We start from the raw sequence: 22001 nt of genomic DNA, 5'->3' as shown, positions 1-22001 counted from the left end.
TAATAATTCAATATAATATTTAGGTAGCCGATTTGTACTACGGAGACTGAGCCCAAAGCACCGTCATTGACCGTCAAGATTAAAAGCTATTATGGCTCTTAGTTTCTATTTGATAAAGGAGGCTAAATTATATGTTCTTTTTGGTCGGTTGAGAATCATTTTCTAGCTAATCGATCTCTTGATCTCTGGTATCAAGTTCCAGTTGAGTAACTCTGACCGCCGGTTTCAATTTCCATTTTCCAATGGCTAAGTCATGATGTTGATTGGAATTTTTCTCTTGTTTGTCTAGATAAATATTATTGTGCGGTCTTTCGAGATTATTGTAGTGTTCTTAGAAAATCACAAAGTGGAATAGTGGCTGCTAAATCCACTTTGAGACTGTACATGGACACAAGAGATTTCAAACATCAAATAATGAAAAAGAAAACGTATTGCAAAATGAACTCGAGATGAAGAATGCAATGTCAACAACTTCTGTTACTTCAGCTATTTTCATTAGTTAGATCAACTTCAAACGGAGACAACAGTAGCTCTAGTGATTTCCCTTCGAATACGACTACATGTACAGACCGAATTATTTGGATTAAACCCACAATTTGTTTGAATTCTACGTGAATCTATTTGTTCCTGTATTGATTAACGAGCTCTCAACTGGTTAAGTTTAATCAAAGAGATTTTAGTTACAAACTGAATGCTCAAGGTTTCTCCAGGGCTTCCGGTCGTTCATTAACAAGATGTCTCAGAACAATGGCAAAACACAAACTCTTTTGAATTTCCTCCATTAAGTTTTCTCTTCCTATGTCGCGTCGCCCTTCACTGAAATGGGCCCTACCAAGGAGGTATTGACAGCATTGAGCTAAGAACAAACTCCTGTTCGTAGTTCGGAAACACGCGGCAAAATTAATTTAACATAACAAGACTGACCAAAAAACTTTAACTCGTGACTGTCTTCACAAGCTTGGATCTTCGGGGCAAGAATATCGTCATAGGAATCAAAATTTTCATCAGTCAGTGTTCCCACCGCACAGACAGATCGAACAGGAACACCGAGAATCCTCACAAACAAATAGTATGAGTATGCTTCATCGAATCGAAAAACAGCTTTGCCCATTTTGCGAGCTAGGCTTCGATAAAGTCTCATGACTCTGGTCTTCCGCTCGAGACTGACCAAATCATACACTGTTCTGATAATTGGCAAATTTGTCGATTTCCGCAAAAACTCAAGAAGTGGAAGACGCTTTTGTTTCGAAGTGGTCTGTGTATCTAAGGACTTGGCCATATCATATATCATCGGGGAAGCGCTTCGAATTCCGGATGGTAGTTCTCTCCCCTCGTGGCCAAATTTGAAGAGAAGAAAAATAAAATCTCCATGGAGTCCTTGCGTGAGAGCTTCTTCAGCCAATTCAGCCAATGCAAGTAAATAGTTGTATGACAGATGGGTCACAACCGCATGGTACCCAATTTCTCTGAAGTGATACAGGGGAGTACAATAATCAGTGGTGTTGATCCAAGCTGTTCCGAAACTCCCGTCTTCAGTGATGACTCTGTTTTCTGCGACTGCTAAAACCGATTCCTCATATGACATATGATTTGGGAAGAGTTCCAGCGATTCAATGTCGGCTTTCGGAGTGACAAAATCGGCGAGAGCATAATTGATCCACCAAAATGCAAAATGTAAATGAAGCTTCATGGCCCCTCGAAGTCTTTTGTATTCTAATCAAATCTTCTCAGCCAATTCTTATGCATAACAATTCTAGCGGAGTAGTCACAACATAGAGACAAGATTTACTTGAGTGAAAAATTGTTTGCAAACTACGTTTGTTTATAATTTGACGTTCTACTACGCTTCAATTGAAATTGGCATTGCTTAGCTTAGCTTAGCTTACAGTATGCACCTGTCAAACCTGAACTGACACCTTTTATTGGAGAGAAAGAAACCACACTTGAAGCAAAACGACGAAATTCAGTATTGAAATCTCCCTCTATTATTGTGCTGATATGTTAAGTTAGTCCACATAGGAACAAGAATGCATCCTAAAGCACAGATCCTACCATTGCCCAAATGATGACCCAAACCAGCCCAAACCAAGCCAAAAGTCAAATTCAAAAACAAAATCAAAAATTAAACCAAAATCTTGATTAAAGAAAGATATTAATGCAAGTCTACAGTTTCCCAATATGTCACGCTAATTCTTCACCTCCCTCACTATCACAGTAGAGCACTCACGTGATCGCCCCGAGGTGCTCAAGTGTCCTTTACGTGACAGGCTAATAATACAAGCCAAGGCTACCTATCTCCACAAAAACGCCAATTGCGCTGAAAAGCATATCCCTGCTTTCTCAATCCACTGCATATCTCTAATCCGAGACTGTTCCTGCATCACGCGTAGCCTTGTCCCTCTCCTTCTAGTTCTAACACGTACCTGAGAGTCTTTTTCAACTTTGCCAAACCCCACCATTCCACGCTCTCCATCACAATGTCATACCGTGGCCCAAACCAGTTCAACAACAACTTCAACAATAATTTCAACAACAATTTCGGCGGTCCCAGCTACGGCGCCCAATATGGAGGTGGACAGCTGCCGCAAACATCCGGAATCGGCCCCGTGCTGACTCTGAAAGGCGCCTTTGAGCAATTTGAGGCCGTGTCGCTGAAGGTGGAAAACATCTTGGACAACTACTTCTCGCCCATCAAGCCATACTTGCCTGCCGTGGGTCGTTTGTTCATCGTGGCTACGTTCTACGAGGATGCGCTTAGAATCTTCACCCAGTGGTCGGAGCAGGTTTACTACTTAAATGTGTACCGCAAACACTGGAGATGGGTCACCGTTTCTTTCTTGTTCATCAACATCGTCTTTATGCTCAGTGCCTCCACATCGTTGGTGATTCGTAAGTTGCCCACCTTCGCTACCGCTGCGTTGTGTAGCGTGGTGTTCTTCCAAGGTGTGTTTTACGGGTTGATCTTAGATAGTCTGTTTCTTTTGCGTAATTTGTCTGTGGTCGGTGGTTTAATTTTGGCCTACTCCGATACTTTGGTTAGAGACAAGAGGTCGCTCTCCATGCCTGGGTTGCCAATGCTCAACAATCAGGACAACAAGAAATACTTCTTGTTGGCTGGCCGTTTGCTTTTGATTTTCTTGTTTTTGGGCTTTGTCTTCTCTTCCGATTGGTCTTTCGGTAGAGTGATGATCATTCTCTTTGGCTTGGTAGCCTGTGCGTCCATTGTTGTGGGCTACAAGACCAAGTTTTCTGCATGTGTGTTGACCGTGTTGTTGTTTACGTACAACCTTGTGGCCAACCAGTTCTGGAACTACCTGTCCTTCAACTCCAACAGAGACTTCTTGAAGTACGAGTTCTTCCAAACGTTGTCAATTGTTGGAGGTCTTGTCCTTATAGTCAATGCCGGTGCTGGCGAGTTTTCGATTGACGAAAAGAAGAAGATTTATTAAAAGTGATGTGAGCGCTTTTGTCGTTCTTGCGTCACTGACCAGTCAGTGACTGTGAGGCTAGCACAAGCACACAACATATCCCACCAATTAGTATAAAAATACATATAACAATAACAAAAATTAATCCACGTGAAACCAGCACTACCGAATTTGCTCTAGATCTAGTCCTCCACAAAAATCCCATCACCAAATTACCATATCGTATTTTTGTTTCCCTGCATCTGCACCTACTACCCATTACTATTGATTCAGTCCTACTGGTCACATCCACCAATGTCCAACGAAAAATGTCCTGTGGACCATAAACTGAGAGAGGTCTGGGCCTCCAAGATGAAGGCATCCGATTCAGAGACCCCAGCCGAAGAAACCCCAACAGTCTGTCCCGTAGACCACACAGCCAGACTGAAATGGCTAGGGAACATCTCTGTCAATGCTGCATCGACCGTGGAAGCCATAGAAGAGAAACAAGACAAGCAAGGGTGCAGCTCCGACCAACTACGAGAACCCGCACATTCGTCGAATGCCAATTTGCCCACGGAGCGCGAGATCAGTTCCATCCCCAAAACAGACGACCGCTCCAACTGGATCTATCCGTCGCAGAAACAGTTCTACGAGGCCATGAAGCGGAAGAACTGGTCGCCGGATGCCGCGGATATGAAAACGATCATCCCGATCCATAATCAGGTCAACGAGGTGGCCTGGAGACATATTCAAGAATGGGAACGAGCTCTGCTTCAAGAGGCCCAAAAGAAGTGTGGAGGGATTTCTCTTACGAGCTTTAAGGGAGACCTGAAGAAAATGACGCCGCGCGCATGGTTTCGTCTGAACATCTTGCAACAACAGGCGCCCTTTGATCGTCACGACTGGTTGGTGGATCGTTGCGGCGTGGAGGTGCCATATGTGATCGACTTCTACGATGCGGGCGAAAAGGGCGGTGTGTTCGTCGACGTGCGCCCCAAATTGCAAAGTTGGGAAGGCTTGAAGTTGCGCGTGGGCCGTGCCCTCGGTTTCATGTAAAAACAGCCATTTTGTAGCTCAGAAGACCCCAGGTGCTTACTCTCCCCCATCTGTGTACATATAAAGGGGACACAGTCACCGAGGTATTGCTATCTAGTACCACGAAACTTCTACATATTCGCCCATTCCACTGAATAAACGCTACGGTCTCTTCTTTTTCAATTCGTTTATAGCCATTCGTAGGCTTCTATGTACTTTGCTCTCTTCCTATCATACCACCTATCTGCCCATGAAAGAACCAGACTGGCCCAACTTCTGCATGCTGTCGCCAACCTTCACGTTGGTCTCAAAGTACTTGGAAACACATCTGTCCAAGCAAACAGCCTCTTGCTTGGAGACATCGCCCTCAGCGTAGGACTTGTTGATACACTTGGCGTGGCATTGCTCAACCAAAGAGTTGAACATGCCAGTGACCATGTCCAACTCTGCCTCTGCAGCCTGGATTTTTTGCTGGGACGAAACTTGGGGGGCACCTCCTAAACCGAACATTATATATTGGATTTGTAGTGGCACTGCCGGTGTAGTGTGTAAGTCACTTGTCTGAAAATTTTGTGGTGCACGGGTGCGGCAACCCTTGCTGCAAAAAGAATTGAAGAACGGATCTGGATCGAGTCGTCGTCAAACTACTATTTTCGCGATCGCTATTATTGGTTGCTGTTTCAGATTACTTGTATTCTATAATTTAATTACGTTTTAGATCCCGGGAAACGTGAGATGGAAGTGCCCTCCTAATAAGATGGAACACGAGGAGTGCTCCTCATTCATTTTCTTGAATTCTTCGGCTTTTTCAGGCACAAATACGGCCAACCCGTGACAAAAGGTGAGCTGTTTTCCAACGATCAGGAAAGCTCCCCCAACAAATGTGATTCGAGAGTTCTTCATATAGCTTTTCTGGGACAAAAGCTGACCAGCTTCACTTGTCATTACCTCCCGAAGATCGTAGAAAAAACGACTGAATTTCCATGTTTGTGTGCTGAGATTCAAGATTGGAAGCCTAAGCAAATTGGAATTGGTAGATGAGAACAGTAAGCGAGCCAAGCGCGAAACATCTAGTAAATCACTTGTGTAAGGCGTCTCATCAAAGTGTCGAAGATAGTCGTTAGAGAAACCACCACAAAATATGACGTGCTCTTTACCGTCCTCGCGATACAACATTGAACGATGATGGCAGCACCTGAGCTCAGCCTCTTCTGGAACAGCATTTTCAACCTGCGCTGCGTATCCCATCTTCTCCAGCATCTCATCTTCGTATGGCGCCTTTGGTAAGTTGAAATAATCGAAGGCGTATGTCGATAGCCTTTCCCAAGTGCCTGTACTAAAGGTGTAGGAGAAGAAATCTGAGAAGACCTGCCCATCGTCGTTCACTCCACCATGAATCACCAAGCGCTTTCCATCCAATTGTACATCACCGCTACAATACTTGCTGTGTTGAGCATTTGATCTTTGCCCACTCGAAAGTACTTCCGAACTAGATTCCGCCGATCTAATTGACTCTGTGTCCGAGTCTTCATGGAGTCCCTGTGGATATAACTCGCAAGATTCAAATGAGCTATCTACATCTGCAACAAAGAAAGCAAAGAAACCACGAGGCAGAGGAATGATATCACCAGTTGGAGCAACACGGACCATAAGGGCTTCTTTATGGAACTGAGACAGAGACGTTTCGTCTATAATTAATTCTAGTTTTAGCAAATTGTTGCTAGCAACAAACTTTTTTCCTCCTGTTATTTCGTCCTTGACGAGATAGAAACCACCAAACGTATAAACACACACAGACTGAACCTCAGACTTGGTGCTTGTGTTAAATGTAATATCTGGTTCACTTGCCAAAGACATGGCTGGTGAGCGAAAACCCGTCTTGTCTTCATGCATTGCATTCTCGGCCAAAGTCGACGAAATATTGACTGGAGCACTAAGAAGCGTATTAACATCAGAGAATTTGTGATTCTCTTGATGGGTGTCGATATGAAGCTTAATTGGGGGAATTTTCTGTTGGTTGTATTGAGGTGAGGAAGGTCGACTTTCTGTTTGGACTGGCAGACTCTTTGAGCGATGCTGCTTGACTTGATTTGAATACGAACTGTAAACAGAAGACTGATTACTATTATTTGAATGTTTGGTCAGGTTTCTGTGAAAAAAGCGACTCGATTTGGAAAGTAATGAAGCCTTTTTGTTCACTGCAGACGGCGATGTTACATTTGCAGGTCTAGCAGATGAAACTTTAGTCGTTGATGAAGACGTGGACGAGCGAGAGACTTGCGAGTTATCCGGAGTTTTTGTGTTTGATCTTGACAAGGGATTCGTGCTTGTCTCGTTCGAGACGTTCGCGGCATTTACAACATTGATGACCCTTTGAGCATCATTGATACTTGAATTGTCAGGAATGCTGCTGTTTGTCACATGCTTCTTGATTTCACTTCCAAAACTGAGAGACGTGGAATCGTTTTGGGGGTGGCAGCTTTGAAAGTAACTGGAGGATAGAGTCGCACCAACATGACCGTGGTACACTGTTTCCAGCTTCGCCACAATCTCGACTTTAGAGAATGAGAGTTTTTGGGTGTCTAGAATGTATCCTTTAGTATTCATAGAAATGCTTTTCTCCACTATCCAACGGTCAAGCTCTGGCTTATAGGTGACACTATCGATATTCACGTAGAAACCTCCACAGAAGAAAACCTGAGTTTCCGAAATCCTGGTTCCGTTCATGTCACATATGTTCGAAGGCCCGGCCTCTTTCATTTGTGACACAGGATGCTCGTGGACGGTTCCTCTAGTTGGATTGAACGTAACAAATGAGAAGTTGTTGGCCATTGAGGGAGACAAGAATATGCCCTTGTCGACGTAAGGTGGAAGCTCTTGCGCCAAGCGGATCGAAATTTGGGAAAGCTTTGTGTTTTTTGGAATACCCATCATCTTCAAACTCGCAGCAGGATCACAGCGTAGGCCACCAAACATGTATGTAATCTCACCGACCTCGAAATGAGTATGGTAGCAGAACAGGGCAGGTTTCCGTTCTAGCGCAAGAATGCCACCGGTGCAGAAAGAAAAGGCGGGAACATGAAGGAGACCGGAGAACGGCAGAGCATGTTCATCGCTTCGGAAAGGCTCGGCCTCCTCCGGCGACATTCTCTTGAGCTCCCGAGAAATAGCGCCAGAATAGTAGGCCTTAGCAGATACCAGTGTATATGAGTCCATGTGCGCGAACGACATTCGTGGCTCGAAATGAAGTTCCCTTGTAAGTTGTGCAGAGCCAAACGCCTTCATGTGGTTCAAGGCGGGCATATATGTAATGAGCGAGTAGAGATCCGCCTTCCCGTGGTTCCAGTCTTCGACGTGGCCGGAGACGAACTCCTCATCTCGCTCGGAAACCTCTTTCCCTTTGCTGATTACAGTGACTTCGGCTGGTTTTGCAACCGCCATGCTCCCTAGCATTGTAGCCCGGAATGAATGGTTTTTCCGGTGCAAGAGTGCGGCTTGCGCGTGCGTAGAACCACTTGGAGGACCAGGTCTTTGGGTTTGTGCTCCCCGTTGATTCTGAGGTCTGTAGGTCTGTGACTTGACGAAGGACTATCGGGACGTATCCATGCAACAGAAACAGACAACCCGATGTGTTATCACAGGATGCACTACTCGAGGTTTGGGTTTGTTGCAAAGCCAGAGAATTGCGATGCCGTGTGCTGATCTTTAGGGCTAAACGTCAATGGGACGATTGATCGCCGTGTTGCAGAAGGGAGTGCAGGTACTGAGGTGTGGGGTGGGGGTTTACAAGACCATAAAGTGGACTGTGGATGGAAACGCTGCGAACGTGCGATTTTTGGGCTGACTAATTTGGGTTCTTATTTTTCGGGCTTTTGAATTTTGAGATTTTGGATTTGCTAGAGTTCAATTCGAGAGCGGAGATACGCATTCTGGTGGCCGTTTTGCGTGCGAATGAGCCGTTGGCGGTGCATATACTCGCTGCCACAGGTGACTGATATTGACCTTATCTAATCCGTGCGCATGTATACAGTTCAGGGCTGGTCATGGTATTGTGTCAACTTGGTGTACTTGGTGGAAAAAAAAATTTATAGATTTTCGAAAATAGGAGCTTTGTTTCTCGCACACTCTCTGATGATTATATTGGAATATGTTGATGTTGTTCGTCTTTCTTTCTGTTACTCGTCTTGAGTTATGCTCTTCTTCAAGCCTTGACTGGGGCAGAGGTGCAATTGTTTTTAAAATTCAAGATCGGCTTTTTTTGATATTAGTCAATAACAATAGACTCGGTCTCCATGGCTGTGGCTGTAGCTTTACTGTCCTCACTCTTGCTGAAAGGCTTGGAAGAAAAGTAGTTCTGAACATACGGTAGAAGTCCGCGGTTGTAGTTTTTGGCCATGACTATTTCCATGGCAATCGTGGCAAATAGAAAGACCAATGTGATGACTCCAAAGGCAACAAGCGACGACCTGCCTGGGAAATATGCGCCCGGTACCACGGCAATATCGTATGCGGAGGTGTACTTGGTGTATAGACGGACAATCTTGAATAAAACATAGGAGCACCCGCCAAGGAAGAAAACCGTGGTCACAATTGTGAGGCCAAGCCATTCTCGAGTTGCAGCAAAATCACTGGCAAACAAGACTACGATGGTCAACGGGAGCATGATACACGTCAAAATGAACTCTGTGGAGGTCCGGTCAGAAATCATGATCACGATGAATTGTACGGTGAATCCGAGGAAAAAGAAAAAGTCAAAGATGAGAAGACTGCGGTGCATCTGGAAATAGGTGTACAACTGTTTGATCTCGAAACTGGCGCCGATTTTCTTGAACCGGAACCACTGAACTCCGCGCCAAAGAACAAAGTATATGAGCGAAAACTGCACTATCAAAGTGATTGCCAAAACCACAATCGTAGTCACGTTGGTTGCAAAGACAGCCCTGTCCCAACCCTTATCTCCCACCAAGTTAACACGCCTGGAGATCTCCAGGTACTGAAGACCCGTATATATCAACATACAAACATATAAGACACATAGCATCGACAATAGAAGCATGTTCTTTGTGATGAGTCCAACTACAGTGATGATCACCTGGTATATTGCCGCGAAGATGAAGAGCGCCAAGAAGATGGAGATCTCGTAATATCGTAGCTCCGAAAAGAAGCGCAGCCTATGCTTTGTAAGTGCACCAAACATGAATCCTTCTAGGCCCATCACCAACAAGGCCGATACTATGGACACAATTAGAAAGGCCCTCAGTGCCGTACGATAACGAGCATCCTTTTCACCCTTCCCCGCGTGACTGGATGAATTCACACTATCTGACATGGACATTGCCAGTTTCCTGTTTCCCATATATCTTTCAGTGTCTATGACCGGGAAATCGTTCATGCTAGAGTCTGATTCGGAGTCATGACCTCTTCCATTTAGTGGGCCGCTGTTTTCTAGCGGCCAGCGTCCTTCAGTAAGCTCAATGGGATGCTGTTCATGTGTATTTAGGGTTTGTGAATAGTAGTTGTCGTATCTGTGTGTCATTGGATGGAGAGTAGATCTAATAGATTAGAAAAGTTGAAGTGCATTGACTACTAGAAACCGTTATGTACTGCAGACAGAAGAATTCTGGGGTACACAGATCCATAGCTGCAACCATCGTAAGAATATGAGATATTTCAATTACTTCACCTTTAGGTGTTGGAGTTTGTATTGTTTTGATGATTCTTTTGTTTTGGTTTTATGATGATGTAATTATTGATGTTGTAGATTATCTGAGCGGGAAAACAGAGCTCCAACTGACCTGAAAATTAGAAATATATGATGGCGGATACTCCGAATGCTCAGATAACAAACTTCCATTTGCTCCTTTTCGATTCTCTCCTTATAATCCTTCGTATTCTTTTGCGTCTTCCTCGATAAGTCCCTCCGACTCTTCTGTCAAATCAAGCCAGGTCACTTCGCGGAACTCTGGATTCGATGCACTTGCTTCTCTAAGTAATTGCAAGTCCTTTTCTAGAACAAAGATGCAGATTGCGTCGTATCCACCGGCTCCTGGGACCACACCTCCTAGACACCCAGGGAGCTTTGAGCAGTTATCCAACAAGCGCGATTGTTCTTGTGGCTCAACTTCGGCACCAGATTTGACTGTGAGTGCCTGGAGACCCCTTCTGATCGCTACGATTGCATTCTTGAGAGGCTCATACTTGTGCACATCTGCTAGAGACAAGTACTTCGTAGGATCGCTTTTGTAGAGCGAGCAAAGAGCATCCAATTCGCGCATAAAGCTCTCATTTGCATCGTCTAACTGCTTGTAAACACACGCGCTCTCTACGTCTTCTTTGCGCCAAGCGAGGACCTTGGACACCAACTTTGGTGTCTCCGAGCCACTTTTAACGTCGCCCATGAGCAATTTTATTCCAGGAGGGAGCGTGCAAGGACTACTTGTGAAATCCCAGTCCATATCGACGACTTGTTTCAAGGCAGAGCTATACTCTTCATTCACTTCCCTACCCAAGAGATGGTTTATAACCTCTGGTTTAAATCTCCGGTACACGATGGAGCCATAAACAGCAGTAGCTACATCGAAACCAGACCCGATCTTGCCCTGAGCATCGCAGTGTGCTATCTGAGCGACCTTGTGGATCACATCGCGGATATCAGTGACAGGCTTATTCAACAATGCAGTAAGAAGAGAGGCAGTGACTACTGTCACGAAGCCAGCAGACAGACCCATGCCGGTTTTGGGGACTTGTTCAATTGGCTTTTCATGGTACAAGAATCGTCTCTGTTGATTACTCGACGTCTTGACGGTCGTATCATCCTGAGTATGGTAGCCAGGATCTGAGAATAATGTGATTTGAAATGATGATGCCGCCAGAGGTCTGACGTACCCATAAACGGCCTTGATGGTGGCCTCCAAGAATGGGTTTCTCGAACCCGTTGTCTCCTGGATTGCAAGAGTATCATCCACTAAAAATTTCCAACAACCACCGAATTGTGGAGAAGATACGCAAATTCGTGAAGTCTTTTCGCTACCCAGCTCCAATTCCTGAATCTTAGCATGCATTCGGCAAGACAAAGCAGTGACGAACGATCTATACTGTGGATCAAGAACCAAGTATCCACCGGCGACCATGGCCTTGGAAGGCGCACTGAACACCCTGTATGATTCCATTGAAGACAAGGAGTTTCTTGCTAATTGGACAAGTATAAGAAAGAGACTAGATCAAGTATCGATCTGTGATCTGGAATTGAATCGCGAAAAGAGTGTGATGAACACGATTTGGTTGGCGAATTTTCAAAAGTTTTGCGGAAATGCGTCAGTTTAAAACAAGCAGGAAAATTCCGGTGCTACCAATATTTCATGTATTTGGAGGAATCCATTCCTCAAGTTTCTCTTGTACTCATCTAAGATTGGAGAGAGGTAACTCTGGTCTCACACAGTGAATTCTTTGCGAAGAAGGGAATTTTGACACATAAAACAGAATGATAATGATTTAAACCTTTTTAAAATTCTGCGCTCTCTGAACAAAGTTACAATTTATATTCTCTTTCCTGTTCTTTGGTGCATTTCAGAACCCATGGAGACAAATGTTCAGGATGCAACCAGCCAATATAAAAACTAATTTCAAAAAGAAGAATCTCTTGCAAAAAATTTCAAACTATTCTTAGCACGCACCCTCAAATATGGTTCCATTGTATTGTTTACCTCTCAATTTCCCCAGACTGAAATATTCTGCTACTATATTCTTTCAGATCAATCCACTCAACCACAAACGATCCGATATCCTATCAGGTTGAATCTCGATACATCTCAATAGCAATTGATACTGATCTGGGATCGCTGATAAATTCTTGAACCATAATCGTGTGATCTGGATACATATATAGACAAACACACTCTACAAATGACAGCCCAAGAGGAGATTGAACACTTAAAAACGACAAAAGTCGTCGGTATAATAGGTCTAGGCGACATGGGTGCCATGTACGCAGACCGATTTTCCGCTGCTGGCTGGAAAGTTGTAGGCTCTGATCGTGAAGATAAGTATGAGGAAACCAAAAGAAAGTATGCCTCCAATGCGTTTGAGGTTCTTCCCACCGGCCATCACGTCTCCCGCATAGCAGACTACATTATTTACAGTGTGGAGGCTGAGAATATCGGCAAGATCGTTCTGACTTATGGTCCCTCGACCAAAATGGGAGCTATTGTTGGAGGTCAAACATCGTGTAAGGCCCCCGAAATTGCAGCGTTCGAAACTTATGTTCCTTCTGATGTTGATATAATATCGTTGCATTCTCTCCACGGACCTAAAGTTGATACAACTGGCCAACCCTTAGTGCTCGTAAGACATAAAGCTTCCGACGAAAGCTTCTTCTTCGTGAAGAGTCTAGTCTCGTGTCTCCAGTCTAAAACTGTCTGCCTCACTGCTAAGGAGCATGACCGAATTACTGCAGACACCCAGGCTGTCACTCACGCCGCATTCCTCTCGATGGGTGTTGCTTGGAAAGAAAGTAATCAGTACCCTTGGGAGACACCCAGATGGATTGGAGGAATCGAGAATGCAAAGATCAACATCTCATTGCGTATCTATGCTAATAAGTGGCACGTATATGCGGGTTTGGCAATTACAAATCCTTCTGCCCACGAACAAGTCTTGCAATACGCTAAATCTGCAACCGAGTTGTTCACCATGATGATTCAAGGCAACAAAAAAGATCTTCAGGAGCGTCTAGAAGCAGCCCGCAGATTTGTTTTCCACCATAACCCACACCACGACTCTCTTCTTCTCGACGACACAATTCTAGAAGAGTTTTCCCTTGGAAAAGGCCCACCAAATTCAGAATTGCAGCCCAACTCCCATCTCTCTCTACTTGCAATTGTCGACAGTTGGTTTAAGCTCGGGATTATTCCTTACGATCACATCATTTGCTCAACACCTCTCTTTCGTATATTCTTGGGTGTGAGTGAGTATCTTTTTTGCACACCAGGGTTATTAGAAAGGTGTATAGATGTCGCTGTAAGCGATCCTTCGTTCAGGGCAGACGACTTGGAGTTCACTTTCGCCGCGCGTAGGTGGGCAGATATTATCTCCAGAGGAGACTACAGATTGTATGAGAAGACATTCACTGACACTCAAAGATTCTTCCAGCCTAAGATTGCCGAGGCAAATGCTGTCGGAAATAAGATGATCAAAACCATTCTTCTGCGGGTCAAAGAAAGAGAAGCAAGTCAAAACGCCTAGAACCCTCACGGCGTTGATGCCAATTCATTTAGGATGAATATTGGACATGATCACGTTACATAGTCTATTTATTGAGTGAGTGGATATAGAATAGATGTCAGTATTTTGACATAGAGATTTCGCCAACAATGGCCGTCATGTTATGGAGTGAATGGACAATGCTAAGTTTTATTTCATCAAATTGAAACGAGTCGGAGAGGCGAATCCTCAATTAACAGCCAAGGGTCAATGATTAGCTCAAATAAAAAAGTCTCACTATGAACAACGGGATTACAACTGCTCATCCTTGATAACATCCATCAACCAGTCCAAACCTTCAGTCAAACCCTCGCCCTTAATGGCGGAGGCTGCCACAATACTCCAACTTCTTTCCTTCAAGTCAGTGAGAGCAAGTGCCTGCGACACCTCAGCAGCAGTCATGGCGCCCGGTTGATCCTGTTTGTTTGCAAACACTAGAAGCGCGCTATCTAGCAATTCTTCCTCCTTCAACATGGTGTGAAGTTCGTTGCATGCAATATCAATACGATCTTTATCTGTCGAATCAACGACAAATATGACAGCAGCAGTGTTTGTGTAGTAACATCTCCAGTACGGACGAATGGACGTCTGTCCGCCCAAGTCCCAGATGTTCAAAGTCAAGTTTTTGTACTTCAACGTCTCGACATTGAAGCCAATGGTAGGCTTAGTGGTGACCACCTCTCCCATCTGCAATCTGTAAAGAATGGTGGTTTTTCCGGCACCGTCCAAACCCAAAATGAGGATACGGATTTCCTTTTGAGACAGCCAGAGCTTCGAGAAGATGTTGATGTAACTGAATGCTTGGCCCATTGTATTTGTGCAATGCTGACTATGAGATTATAAATGTAATCGACAAGATAAAAATGAGATGTTTTGAAGTGAATTCAATAGCTCCGCGCCCACTAATAGAGGTTGCCACACGGATCAGTTTTTGAATATGGCAGTGGCTGACTAAACTAAAATAGAACTACCAAATGGACTTCCCAGCGATTAGAGGAGTGGTGTGTTTTTTTGAGATTAGTTGGTGCAGCAAAGAATCGGGATCGTGAGATTCAGTGCTGAGAATAGTTGCGAACTCTTTGTTAGTAGTCAAAGTGTAGTTCGGCAAGTTGTTATGGAATTGAGTTTGGCTGTCCACTTCATGTGGAGGAGGCACGGGTGTTCGGCTTACTGAAATGCCGAGCAGAGAAATGTATCCCAAATTAGCATTGATGAATGGAATTTCAATTTTGTTTTCATTTTTTGAGAGAGATATTTCGTTTTCGATCGATTCCCTGCTTTGTTGTGCTCTTTGCTTATGTATCGCTTGGTTCTCGGAGCTGAAGATCAGCAGTAGTAAATGGCAGCCTCTCTGAATTATGTTGATTTGAGCCAGTATTTAGAATATATTGAATGGTCTTTCCGACAATTAATTACTGTTTCAAGGTATGGACACAATGGGTTCAGAAAGAGGAAATGGTGTTGCAGCGAAGGACAGAAACAGGTTCTATCTTTCACTACTAATGGAGGCCGAGAAATGGACGGAACGGATAGAAAATGGTGTTTCTTTTACTATTTCACTTGTGCTTGAATTGAGTAAAGTGTACTAGTGTGTTCTGCTCTCAGTATACCTCCTCCAATTGGCTGACGTAATTGTAATTTTCAGTACCAGGCCAACATGCTGCACTGCAATTTTATAAATTCAAAATCATTTTCGCTTTAGTACTCAGTATTAACTTTGCCATCAACTCTGGTGCTACAGTCTCTGAACACAGCTCCAATTCTACTGAGGAACAATAATTATCTCGAAGATTCTGCCAAATTTTTAGTTTCGTAGTATGTAAATCTAAATTTTGTACGACCAAAGTGCCAAATAATTCTCATTTCTTCTCGTCTGATTCGTTGGTCTTATTGCCCCATCTGGCCAATTTAAATGACCCAATAGAGTGGATTGCCAAGTAACAGTTCACACAATAAAATCAAAGAAAAAATATAATACATAAGGAAAATTCCTCGAATCACGTCGAATCGAAAAAAAAAAAAACTCGAAAACATATCTAGTACCCATTTGTATCCAGACTGCTCTTTCCTATAAACCCCCACAGTGCTCATTAATTATACCTAACCCATTCTTTCCCTGGATAACCAATTGAACCCCAATTACCACACCCTATCGAACAAAACCATACCCATGGAACCCAAAGGAATCTTAAGAAATAAAGACACCGACGCTGCCCAACCGCATGCCCACGAATCTTCGTCCGGAGACTTGGACCGTCAGGAGGTCATTCGGAATACTCGCTACAACGCCCAATTGGTGTCTGAGTCCAGCAAGGGCGACCGTATAAGGGCGCAGATTGCCGAGGCTCGGCTGAAAAATGGCGATGAGGAGTCTGAGAGCCAGGATGTTTCTGCTAATGAGCATCTCAAATGGGACGAAATTAACTTGTACAAGACAGAACAAGAGAAGGCGGCCACGATGAAAATCGACGAGCCCAAGACTCCGTACGAGGGAGGCTTTGATCCCTCGGGAGAATATTATCAGGATGACGATGGTGCGGAGACAATTCCCGACTTCCTGCTAGGTGAGGGTCAGTATGAGTCTAGCAAAGACGTTTCTCGGTCTCTCAATGGTGGAGAGGTGATCAATGAGAAAGACAATGATGATGAAGAACAAGAAGAAGATGAGGAAGAGGAAGAGGAAAAGGCACCTTTGCTGGCAGAGGAAAGACACAAGCATTTCGAGGAAATGAGGAAGGCCCACTACCATAACGCTGCCAATCCACTCAAACACAAGATTTCTGTTCCAGACGTTGATGAAGAAGCCACAGAGCTAGCTCATGGAGAGGATCACGAAGAGGAGGATGGCGAGGAGGAGGATGAAGATTAATACTCAATTCGGGATTCTACTGTCAAAAGCATTTTTGGTTTCTCTTTGTATTGTGATACGCTCTTGTCTCTATAATTAAACGAAGTATTTCACGTAAGAAGCCTTCAAGGTACCAGAAGTAGTCAACTCGCTAACCATCTCAACGAAAGCAGCCTTAACAGCATCGGCATCACCCTCGCTCTTAGCAGCAAGGGAAACCAATTGCAGGTCATCCAACTTCTCGAGGAGCAAGTCGACATCACCGTCAATGATCTCAGCCTTGGCCTCGTCACCGAAGTAGTTGGCGGCCTTTGGTGCACCTCTGACAGCTCTCTTGTTCTTCTTCTTAGCAGACTTAGCAGCCTCCTTGGCCTTCTTAGCGTCGGCCTTGGCGAGAACAGCTTCCTCGTCAGCCTTCTTCTTGGCAGCCTCCTCCTCGGCCTTCTTCTTAGCAGCAGCCTCAGCGGCAGCACGAGAGCCAGCACCCTTCTCCCACTTGGCCTGCTCCTTCTCCTTCTTGATGGCCTCCTTCCAGGCCTTGATTCTTGGGTCCTCCTTTTGGGCACGGCCAACCATCTCGTTGAGAATCTTGTTGTCCTCCTGCTTCAACTTCTTTCTGTTGGAGATGTTCTTACGCTCGATGTAACGCTTGTGGTCTCTGTTGGCAGAGTCATCTGGAACATCCTCGTCCTTGAACTCGAAAGACTTCCAAGAGTCGAACTTACCCCAGAACTTGTAGAAGGCGTCAACCTCCTCCTTGGTGGAGTCCTTGTCTCCCAACAATGGGACAGGCTGCTTCTTGGAGAAGTGAGCGTTGGTCTCGAAAACTGGACCCCAAGCCTCGAAGAAATCGTACTCGGACTTGGCAGAGGGTGGAGCCACAGTGGCCAGCTCATCAACAGAGTCGAATTGGGCTCTCTTGTTGGAGTCGGTCATGACCTCGAAAGCCTTCTGAATGACCTTGAAGAAGTCATCTTGGTCCAAACCACCAGAGGCAGACTTCTTGTCTGGGTGGTGCTTCAACACCTGCTTACGGTGAGCACGTCTGATCTGGTCCTCGGTGGCCTTCCATCTCAAGTGGGACAATCCCAAAACGGCGTACAAGTCAGCCTCCTTCCACTCTCTAGGGCTGGTGGCCAACAACTCGGCGGATTGCTCCTCGTCACCCAAGTCGGCGTCCTCATCCTCCTCGACAACTTGGACGTTCTTCTCGGCCTCCAATTTCTCGAACTCGGACCAGGTGTGGCCTCTCAAGGTTCTGGTGGCATGGGCCAAGAAGTAACGGCCAACAGGCTCGATTGGGCGACGCACTGGGGCGGAGTATGGCTTGTAGGACTCGAAGGCTGGGGTCTTTGGGCCCTGGAGGGCGGGGAGAACAATCGACATGATGTAGTTGTAGTTGAAAAATTCGAGATGAGTGTGCACAGGACCTTATAGTGGAGGTTGATGAGATAGAGTAATTGAATCAAAGAACTATTTTTTTGGATTTAGAGAGCTATATTCTAAGTCGTCTTGTCCTGTTCTGTATTTTTATTTATCTTCTCTGTTTTGTTTGGATTTTTTTCTGCATGTTCATGAGGTCTGATCTGGACCTTATACCATATTGTTCAAGACAAGAATAGGACAGATTCCATTTAAGTCCATTATTACAAAGTTTGACGTGCGTTTTCATTTTTTAGTTTCATACTTAAATAAGGCCTTTCAAATTGTTCCAGTAGCCCTACTCTTCGTCGTCCAGATGGTCATCCTTGTAACCATACTTCCTGATCTCAGTCAAGCGCTTACGAGCCTGGTTCAAAGAGTTTTCGAGCTTCAATATTTCCACTTGTTGCTCCATCTCCAACGTCTTACCCTCGTAAGGGGTAAGCTTACTCAAGTCAGGACCTTGGTTCACACTTGAGTCCTTGTTGATATATTGCTGAACCTTAGATACCAAAGCTTTACAGGCACCATTGACATTTCCTGAAGAGCCTTCTAATCTTTCGAGCGTCTTTGACGTGGAGTGAGATTTCACCCTTGAAGCGGTGACAAGCTGTGCTGTGGAGGCAGAGACTTCATTACAAGCCACAATAACTTGCTCCAAAGAATTCTCTTTCTTGAGGACACCATCTGCACTTTGAATCAAAATGTTAGTTGCGGCACCAACAGCCTTGGATGCACTAATTAATCCTTCGGTCCATCTACTGTTCTTCTTGTAGAACTCTCTTCTAGACGACTGGCCCTTGTTTCTAGCAACAATTTCCGTCTGACACTCAGTTGCATTGAGGATCAATTGTGCAACGGCCTTGGTGATAGCCAAAGCACAAGACAATAGTAATTCATGGACTTCGATATTTGGACCATTTTTAATAGTGCTCATGAGCTGAGTGAGGAAGTCGGTAGCCTCTGTAACTGTTTTAGCGGCATCGTTCATCTCATAATCGACAACATCTTCGATATTACCCTTCTTGAATACGTCTTTGCGCTTGGATACACGCAATGTCTCGAGCAAGGTGGAGATCAATTGCAACACTTCTTGGAAGGAAATGTTACAGTCAATCACGAAGTCAATCTTGTCATCCTCCTTTTCCATCTCATCCAAAGTGTCTGATGTCAAACTCAGGAAGTAAACCTCTGCGCCTGCCAAAAGTTCGTTTACTAATTCAACGAGTTGCTCTTCATCATCGCTCGACAAGTTCTGGCACAATCCCTTGGCGTTGAGCATCAAATCACTCACAGTAGATGTGAGGTCCGATCCAGCAAGAACGATACTAGAGTAGGTTTCGTCATCTGGCATGGTGGAAGCTTCCGCCAAATAGCCGTTGAAAGCCAGCGCGAAATCTGTGGCAATATCAGCACACAAGTCTGCGATTGAAAGGACATACTCCGGTGTAGCATTGATGTTTCCGGCTTGCATTGTGGAGGTGAATTCAAACTTGGCATCCTGAATTCTCCGAACATTGTTTGCCAATATGACATCGAGTAAATTGAGAAGTTGCTTTTGACTTCCGCCGTCTGTCTTAAGCAGAGCTAGTTCCTCGAGGGCCATGTCAAGAGACTCTTGCATAATCTCTAGGTCGACATCTTTATTCTTCAAGGCATCTTTGAGTGAAGAAACATCTCCCAAAGAAGTAAGTTGCATGCTCTTTTCTGCGAGCTCGGTATTGAGTCTGTTAAGTTCTTCTTGGTGTTGAGTTTGCAAGTTGGTCAATTGAGTCGAGTTAAATTGACCCAGCTCGTTCGCACGAGCACCAAGATCACGAATTTGTGTTTCTAATTTTTCAATCTCCTGGTCCTTGGTTGCTTTCACGCGGTCCAAGTCTAAACGAGCTCTGTCTCTTTCTCTAATCAAGTCTGCCAATTCGAGGTTCTTGGATTTCAAATCTTTTTCGAGTTTTTCCTTCTTCAAAACAGATTCTTGAGCACTCAGAATCTTCTGTTGTATCTTTTTGAACTTGGCCAAAAGGTTCAAATGCTCAGCACGCAATTGCGAATATAATTTTGCCAAACTTTCGTACTTCTTTGCCCAATTGTTCACTTGGTCTTCTAAAAGCTTAATTTGTTCATCTTTACCGGCGATCTGTTGGGTTGCTGTTTCGTTAAGTGTGGCCATTTCTGACTCTAAACTCTTGACTCTGGAATCATATTGCGCCAAAAGTGCCTGGTCATTGTCAAACTGACTCTTGAACAAAAGCAAGTCTTGCTCGAGTTCCGAGACACGCAGAGTATGGGCTTGGGTTTGTTGTTGACGCAAAGCCTCTTGCTCTTGAAGCATTCTCTGTTGTTGCTCGAGCTTCTCTTGCTCGAATGCTTGTTGTCTCATTTGTTGTTCCTGCAACTGCTGCTGACGTTGATACTCCAACTGGGCTTGCTCCTGCTGTTGCATTTGGAATTGTTGATTAAACATTCCAGTCTGTTGCAAATAGATCAGGTCAGCGGGAGGTGGAGTGGGAGCGACCTCGATGTTCAGCGTAGGTTGCAGCGAGACTTCAGAGATTGGCTCCGGAGCAGGTGTAGGTGGAGCCAATTGAGAGGAGTTCTCATCGGAGACTCTTAAGTCGGGAGCTGAGCTGGGTATTCTTGGGATAGTGATCAAGCTAGTCAAGAACTTAATGGGTTGACAGTCAGTGTAAAACTCACGCAAGATGAAGTGCTGACTATTGAACCTATCGAACAAGTCGCTCAATGCTTCCTCGCCTAGTTGTTGGTACATAGCACGCAACATGGAGATCAAAAACTTATATATACCATAGGACTCACTGATGAATGGCACCAAAGCGCTTACTTTACACAAGTTGTTTGGCGAGTGATGGATCGTGGAGAAGATGTGTTTCTGCATGTCATTGATGGAGTCCTGCAAGTCCATCAACAGCAAAATGGCCTCGTAGCCCTCGTTCGGGTCGTTGACATGTCTCAAGGAGATGTACTCCTCGTACTCGAACATACCATTGAAGCCCGAGTGATCGCGGTGGAAATCCAACTTCTGCAACAAATACTTGTCGTATCTATTGATCAACAGGCCGTAATTGGAGGTCATTGAGAACACCGTCAGCAACGAGAACAAGAAATCTCTGTTTCTGTAGCCGTCCTTAAGCGTGTTGGGGTGACCCTCCTGCAACACCTTATGGATCATGATGAGCGCCTTGAACAACAGCACCTCGTTGCCCTGCAAAGGCTGGATCTTCACTGCGTTCCAAAAAGATCTGGAGTTCTTGTGGTCCCAGGTGTAGACAATACATGCTCTGACATGCTTTCTTTTGGGCGGCACCTCGTCGGTGCTACAGGCCTTGCGGACACTGATCTGTAAGTCTACCTCCGCGCGACTCATGATTGAGGGGAATTGATGGTTGTGGGTGGATTTCTGGGGTGAATTGGGGGTGGTGGAGATAGGGGACAGTGGAATTTATCGGACCTGAGAATAGCCGACTGCAGGTTGCGGCACTGTCCAGTGGGATATCTATAGAACAGAGGATCTTGTATCTCAACTGTTTGTTTTTTTTCTTCATGGAAGATTTCTAATTTTTTAGGATATTGCTTAATTGAATTCTTGTTAGGGATTTTTACCAGTGTTCTCAACAATGGCGCTGGAATCATCGTGAATCCAAGCTTGGCTAGTTTAATCTGATGTAAGCCGCAAAGGAATTAGAGTTGAAACTGGCAAAAAAATTAGGAAATTTCTCCGCTGGCCAAGTTGCACGATAGAAATCGATTCGTGTTGTGTCTATCACTCAGCTGTCAGACACCTAGATGTCGCCTGCAATTCCTAGTGCTTCACCTGTGTATCCAATACTCAAAATGATGCATAATTGGAACCAGTCAGGTGTTTATTCTAGTCAATTTCTCTTGCTTTGAAAACGACTTCTCAGTTTGATAGTAATTTTGAATATGGTATCATGGCGAACAAGAATTGATGCTCTTACGGCTTCTTTCAATTATACTTCGTTGGCTCTACTTCATGATGGATGCCACCG

The 22001-nt window shown here is 44.7% G+C and overlaps 12 protein-coding genes across 12 annotated transcripts; 4 read left to right on the top strand and 8 right to left on the bottom strand.

The window, feature by feature from the left end:
- Positions 1-856: 856 nt before the first annotated feature.
- On the bottom strand, positions 857-1690 carry PUMCH_001340 (uncharacterized protein; the record flags this gene model as incomplete). Its single annotated transcript, XM_063020398.1, has 1 exon — positions 857-1690. One exon carries the CDS (start codon positions 1688-1690, stop codon positions 857-859), a length of 834 nt encoding a protein of 277 aa, XP_062876468.1.
- Positions 1691-2477: 787 nt separating this feature from the next.
- PUMCH_001339 (uncharacterized protein) lies at positions 2478-3449 on the top strand (the record flags this gene model as incomplete). The annotated part of the gene is made up of 1 exon (XM_063020397.1): positions 2478-3449. One exon carries the CDS (start codon positions 2478-2480, stop codon positions 3447-3449), a length of 972 nt encoding a protein of 323 aa, XP_062876467.1.
- Positions 3450-3722: 273 nt separating this feature from the next.
- On the top strand, positions 3723-4466 carry PUMCH_001338 (uncharacterized protein; the record flags this gene model as incomplete). Its single annotated transcript, XM_063020396.1, has 1 exon — positions 3723-4466. The coding sequence occupies one exon, from the start codon at positions 3723-3725 to the stop codon at positions 4464-4466; it is 744 nt and encodes a 247-aa protein (XP_062876466.1).
- Positions 4467-4685: 219 nt separating this feature from the next.
- PUMCH_001337 (uncharacterized protein) lies at positions 4686-4955 on the bottom strand (the record flags this gene model as incomplete). The annotated part of the gene is made up of 1 exon (XM_063020395.1): positions 4686-4955. One exon carries the CDS (start codon positions 4953-4955, stop codon positions 4686-4688), a length of 270 nt encoding a protein of 89 aa, XP_062876465.1.
- Positions 4956-5159: 204 nt separating this feature from the next.
- On the bottom strand, positions 5160-7898 carry PUMCH_001336 (uncharacterized protein; the record flags this gene model as incomplete). Its single annotated transcript, XM_063020394.1, has 1 exon — positions 5160-7898. The coding sequence occupies one exon, from the start codon at positions 7896-7898 to the stop codon at positions 5160-5162; it is 2739 nt and encodes a 912-aa protein (XP_062876464.1).
- Positions 7899-8709: 811 nt separating this feature from the next.
- Positions 8710-9981, bottom strand: PUMCH_001335 (uncharacterized protein; the record flags this gene model as incomplete). Its single annotated transcript, XM_063020393.1, has 1 exon — positions 8710-9981. One exon carries the CDS (start codon positions 9979-9981, stop codon positions 8710-8712), a length of 1272 nt encoding a protein of 423 aa, XP_062876463.1.
- A 340-nt stretch (positions 9982-10321) lies between these two features.
- Positions 10322-11614, bottom strand: PUMCH_001334 (uncharacterized protein; the record flags this gene model as incomplete). Its single annotated transcript, XM_063020392.1, has 1 exon — positions 10322-11614. The coding sequence occupies one exon, from the start codon at positions 11612-11614 to the stop codon at positions 10322-10324; it is 1293 nt and encodes a 430-aa protein (XP_062876462.1).
- Positions 11615-12347: 733 nt separating this feature from the next.
- PUMCH_001333 (uncharacterized protein) lies at positions 12348-13685 on the top strand (the record flags this gene model as incomplete). Its single annotated transcript, XM_063020391.1, has 1 exon — positions 12348-13685. One exon carries the CDS (start codon positions 12348-12350, stop codon positions 13683-13685), a length of 1338 nt encoding a protein of 445 aa, XP_062876461.1.
- A 270-nt stretch (positions 13686-13955) lies between these two features.
- PUMCH_001332 (uncharacterized protein) lies at positions 13956-14513 on the bottom strand (the record flags this gene model as incomplete). The annotated part of the gene is made up of 1 exon (XM_063020390.1): positions 13956-14513. The coding sequence occupies one exon, from the start codon at positions 14511-14513 to the stop codon at positions 13956-13958; it is 558 nt and encodes a 185-aa protein (XP_062876460.1).
- Positions 14514-15873: 1360 nt separating this feature from the next.
- On the top strand, positions 15874-16572 carry PUMCH_001331 (uncharacterized protein; the record flags this gene model as incomplete). The annotated part of the gene is made up of 1 exon (XM_063020389.1): positions 15874-16572. The coding sequence occupies one exon, from the start codon at positions 15874-15876 to the stop codon at positions 16570-16572; it is 699 nt and encodes a 232-aa protein (XP_062876459.1).
- Positions 16573-16647: 75 nt separating this feature from the next.
- PUMCH_001330 (uncharacterized protein) lies at positions 16648-17937 on the bottom strand (the record flags this gene model as incomplete). The annotated part of the gene is made up of 1 exon (XM_063020388.1): positions 16648-17937. The coding sequence occupies one exon, from the start codon at positions 17935-17937 to the stop codon at positions 16648-16650; it is 1290 nt and encodes a 429-aa protein (XP_062876458.1).
- Positions 17938-18271: 334 nt separating this feature from the next.
- On the bottom strand, positions 18272-21358 carry PUMCH_001329 (uncharacterized protein; the record flags this gene model as incomplete). The annotated part of the gene is made up of 1 exon (XM_063020387.1): positions 18272-21358. The coding sequence occupies one exon, from the start codon at positions 21356-21358 to the stop codon at positions 18272-18274; it is 3087 nt and encodes a 1028-aa protein (XP_062876457.1).
- Positions 21359-22001: the final 643 nt, after the last annotated feature.

Source organism: Australozyma saopauloensis, chromosome 2 (genome assembly GCF_035610405.1).
Source record: "Australozyma saopauloensis chromosome 2, complete sequence".
Lineage (NCBI taxonomy): Eukaryota > Fungi > Ascomycota > Pichiomycetes > Serinales > Metschnikowiaceae > Australozyma > Australozyma saopauloensis.
This window is presented reverse-complemented; position numbering and strand designations above follow the sequence as displayed.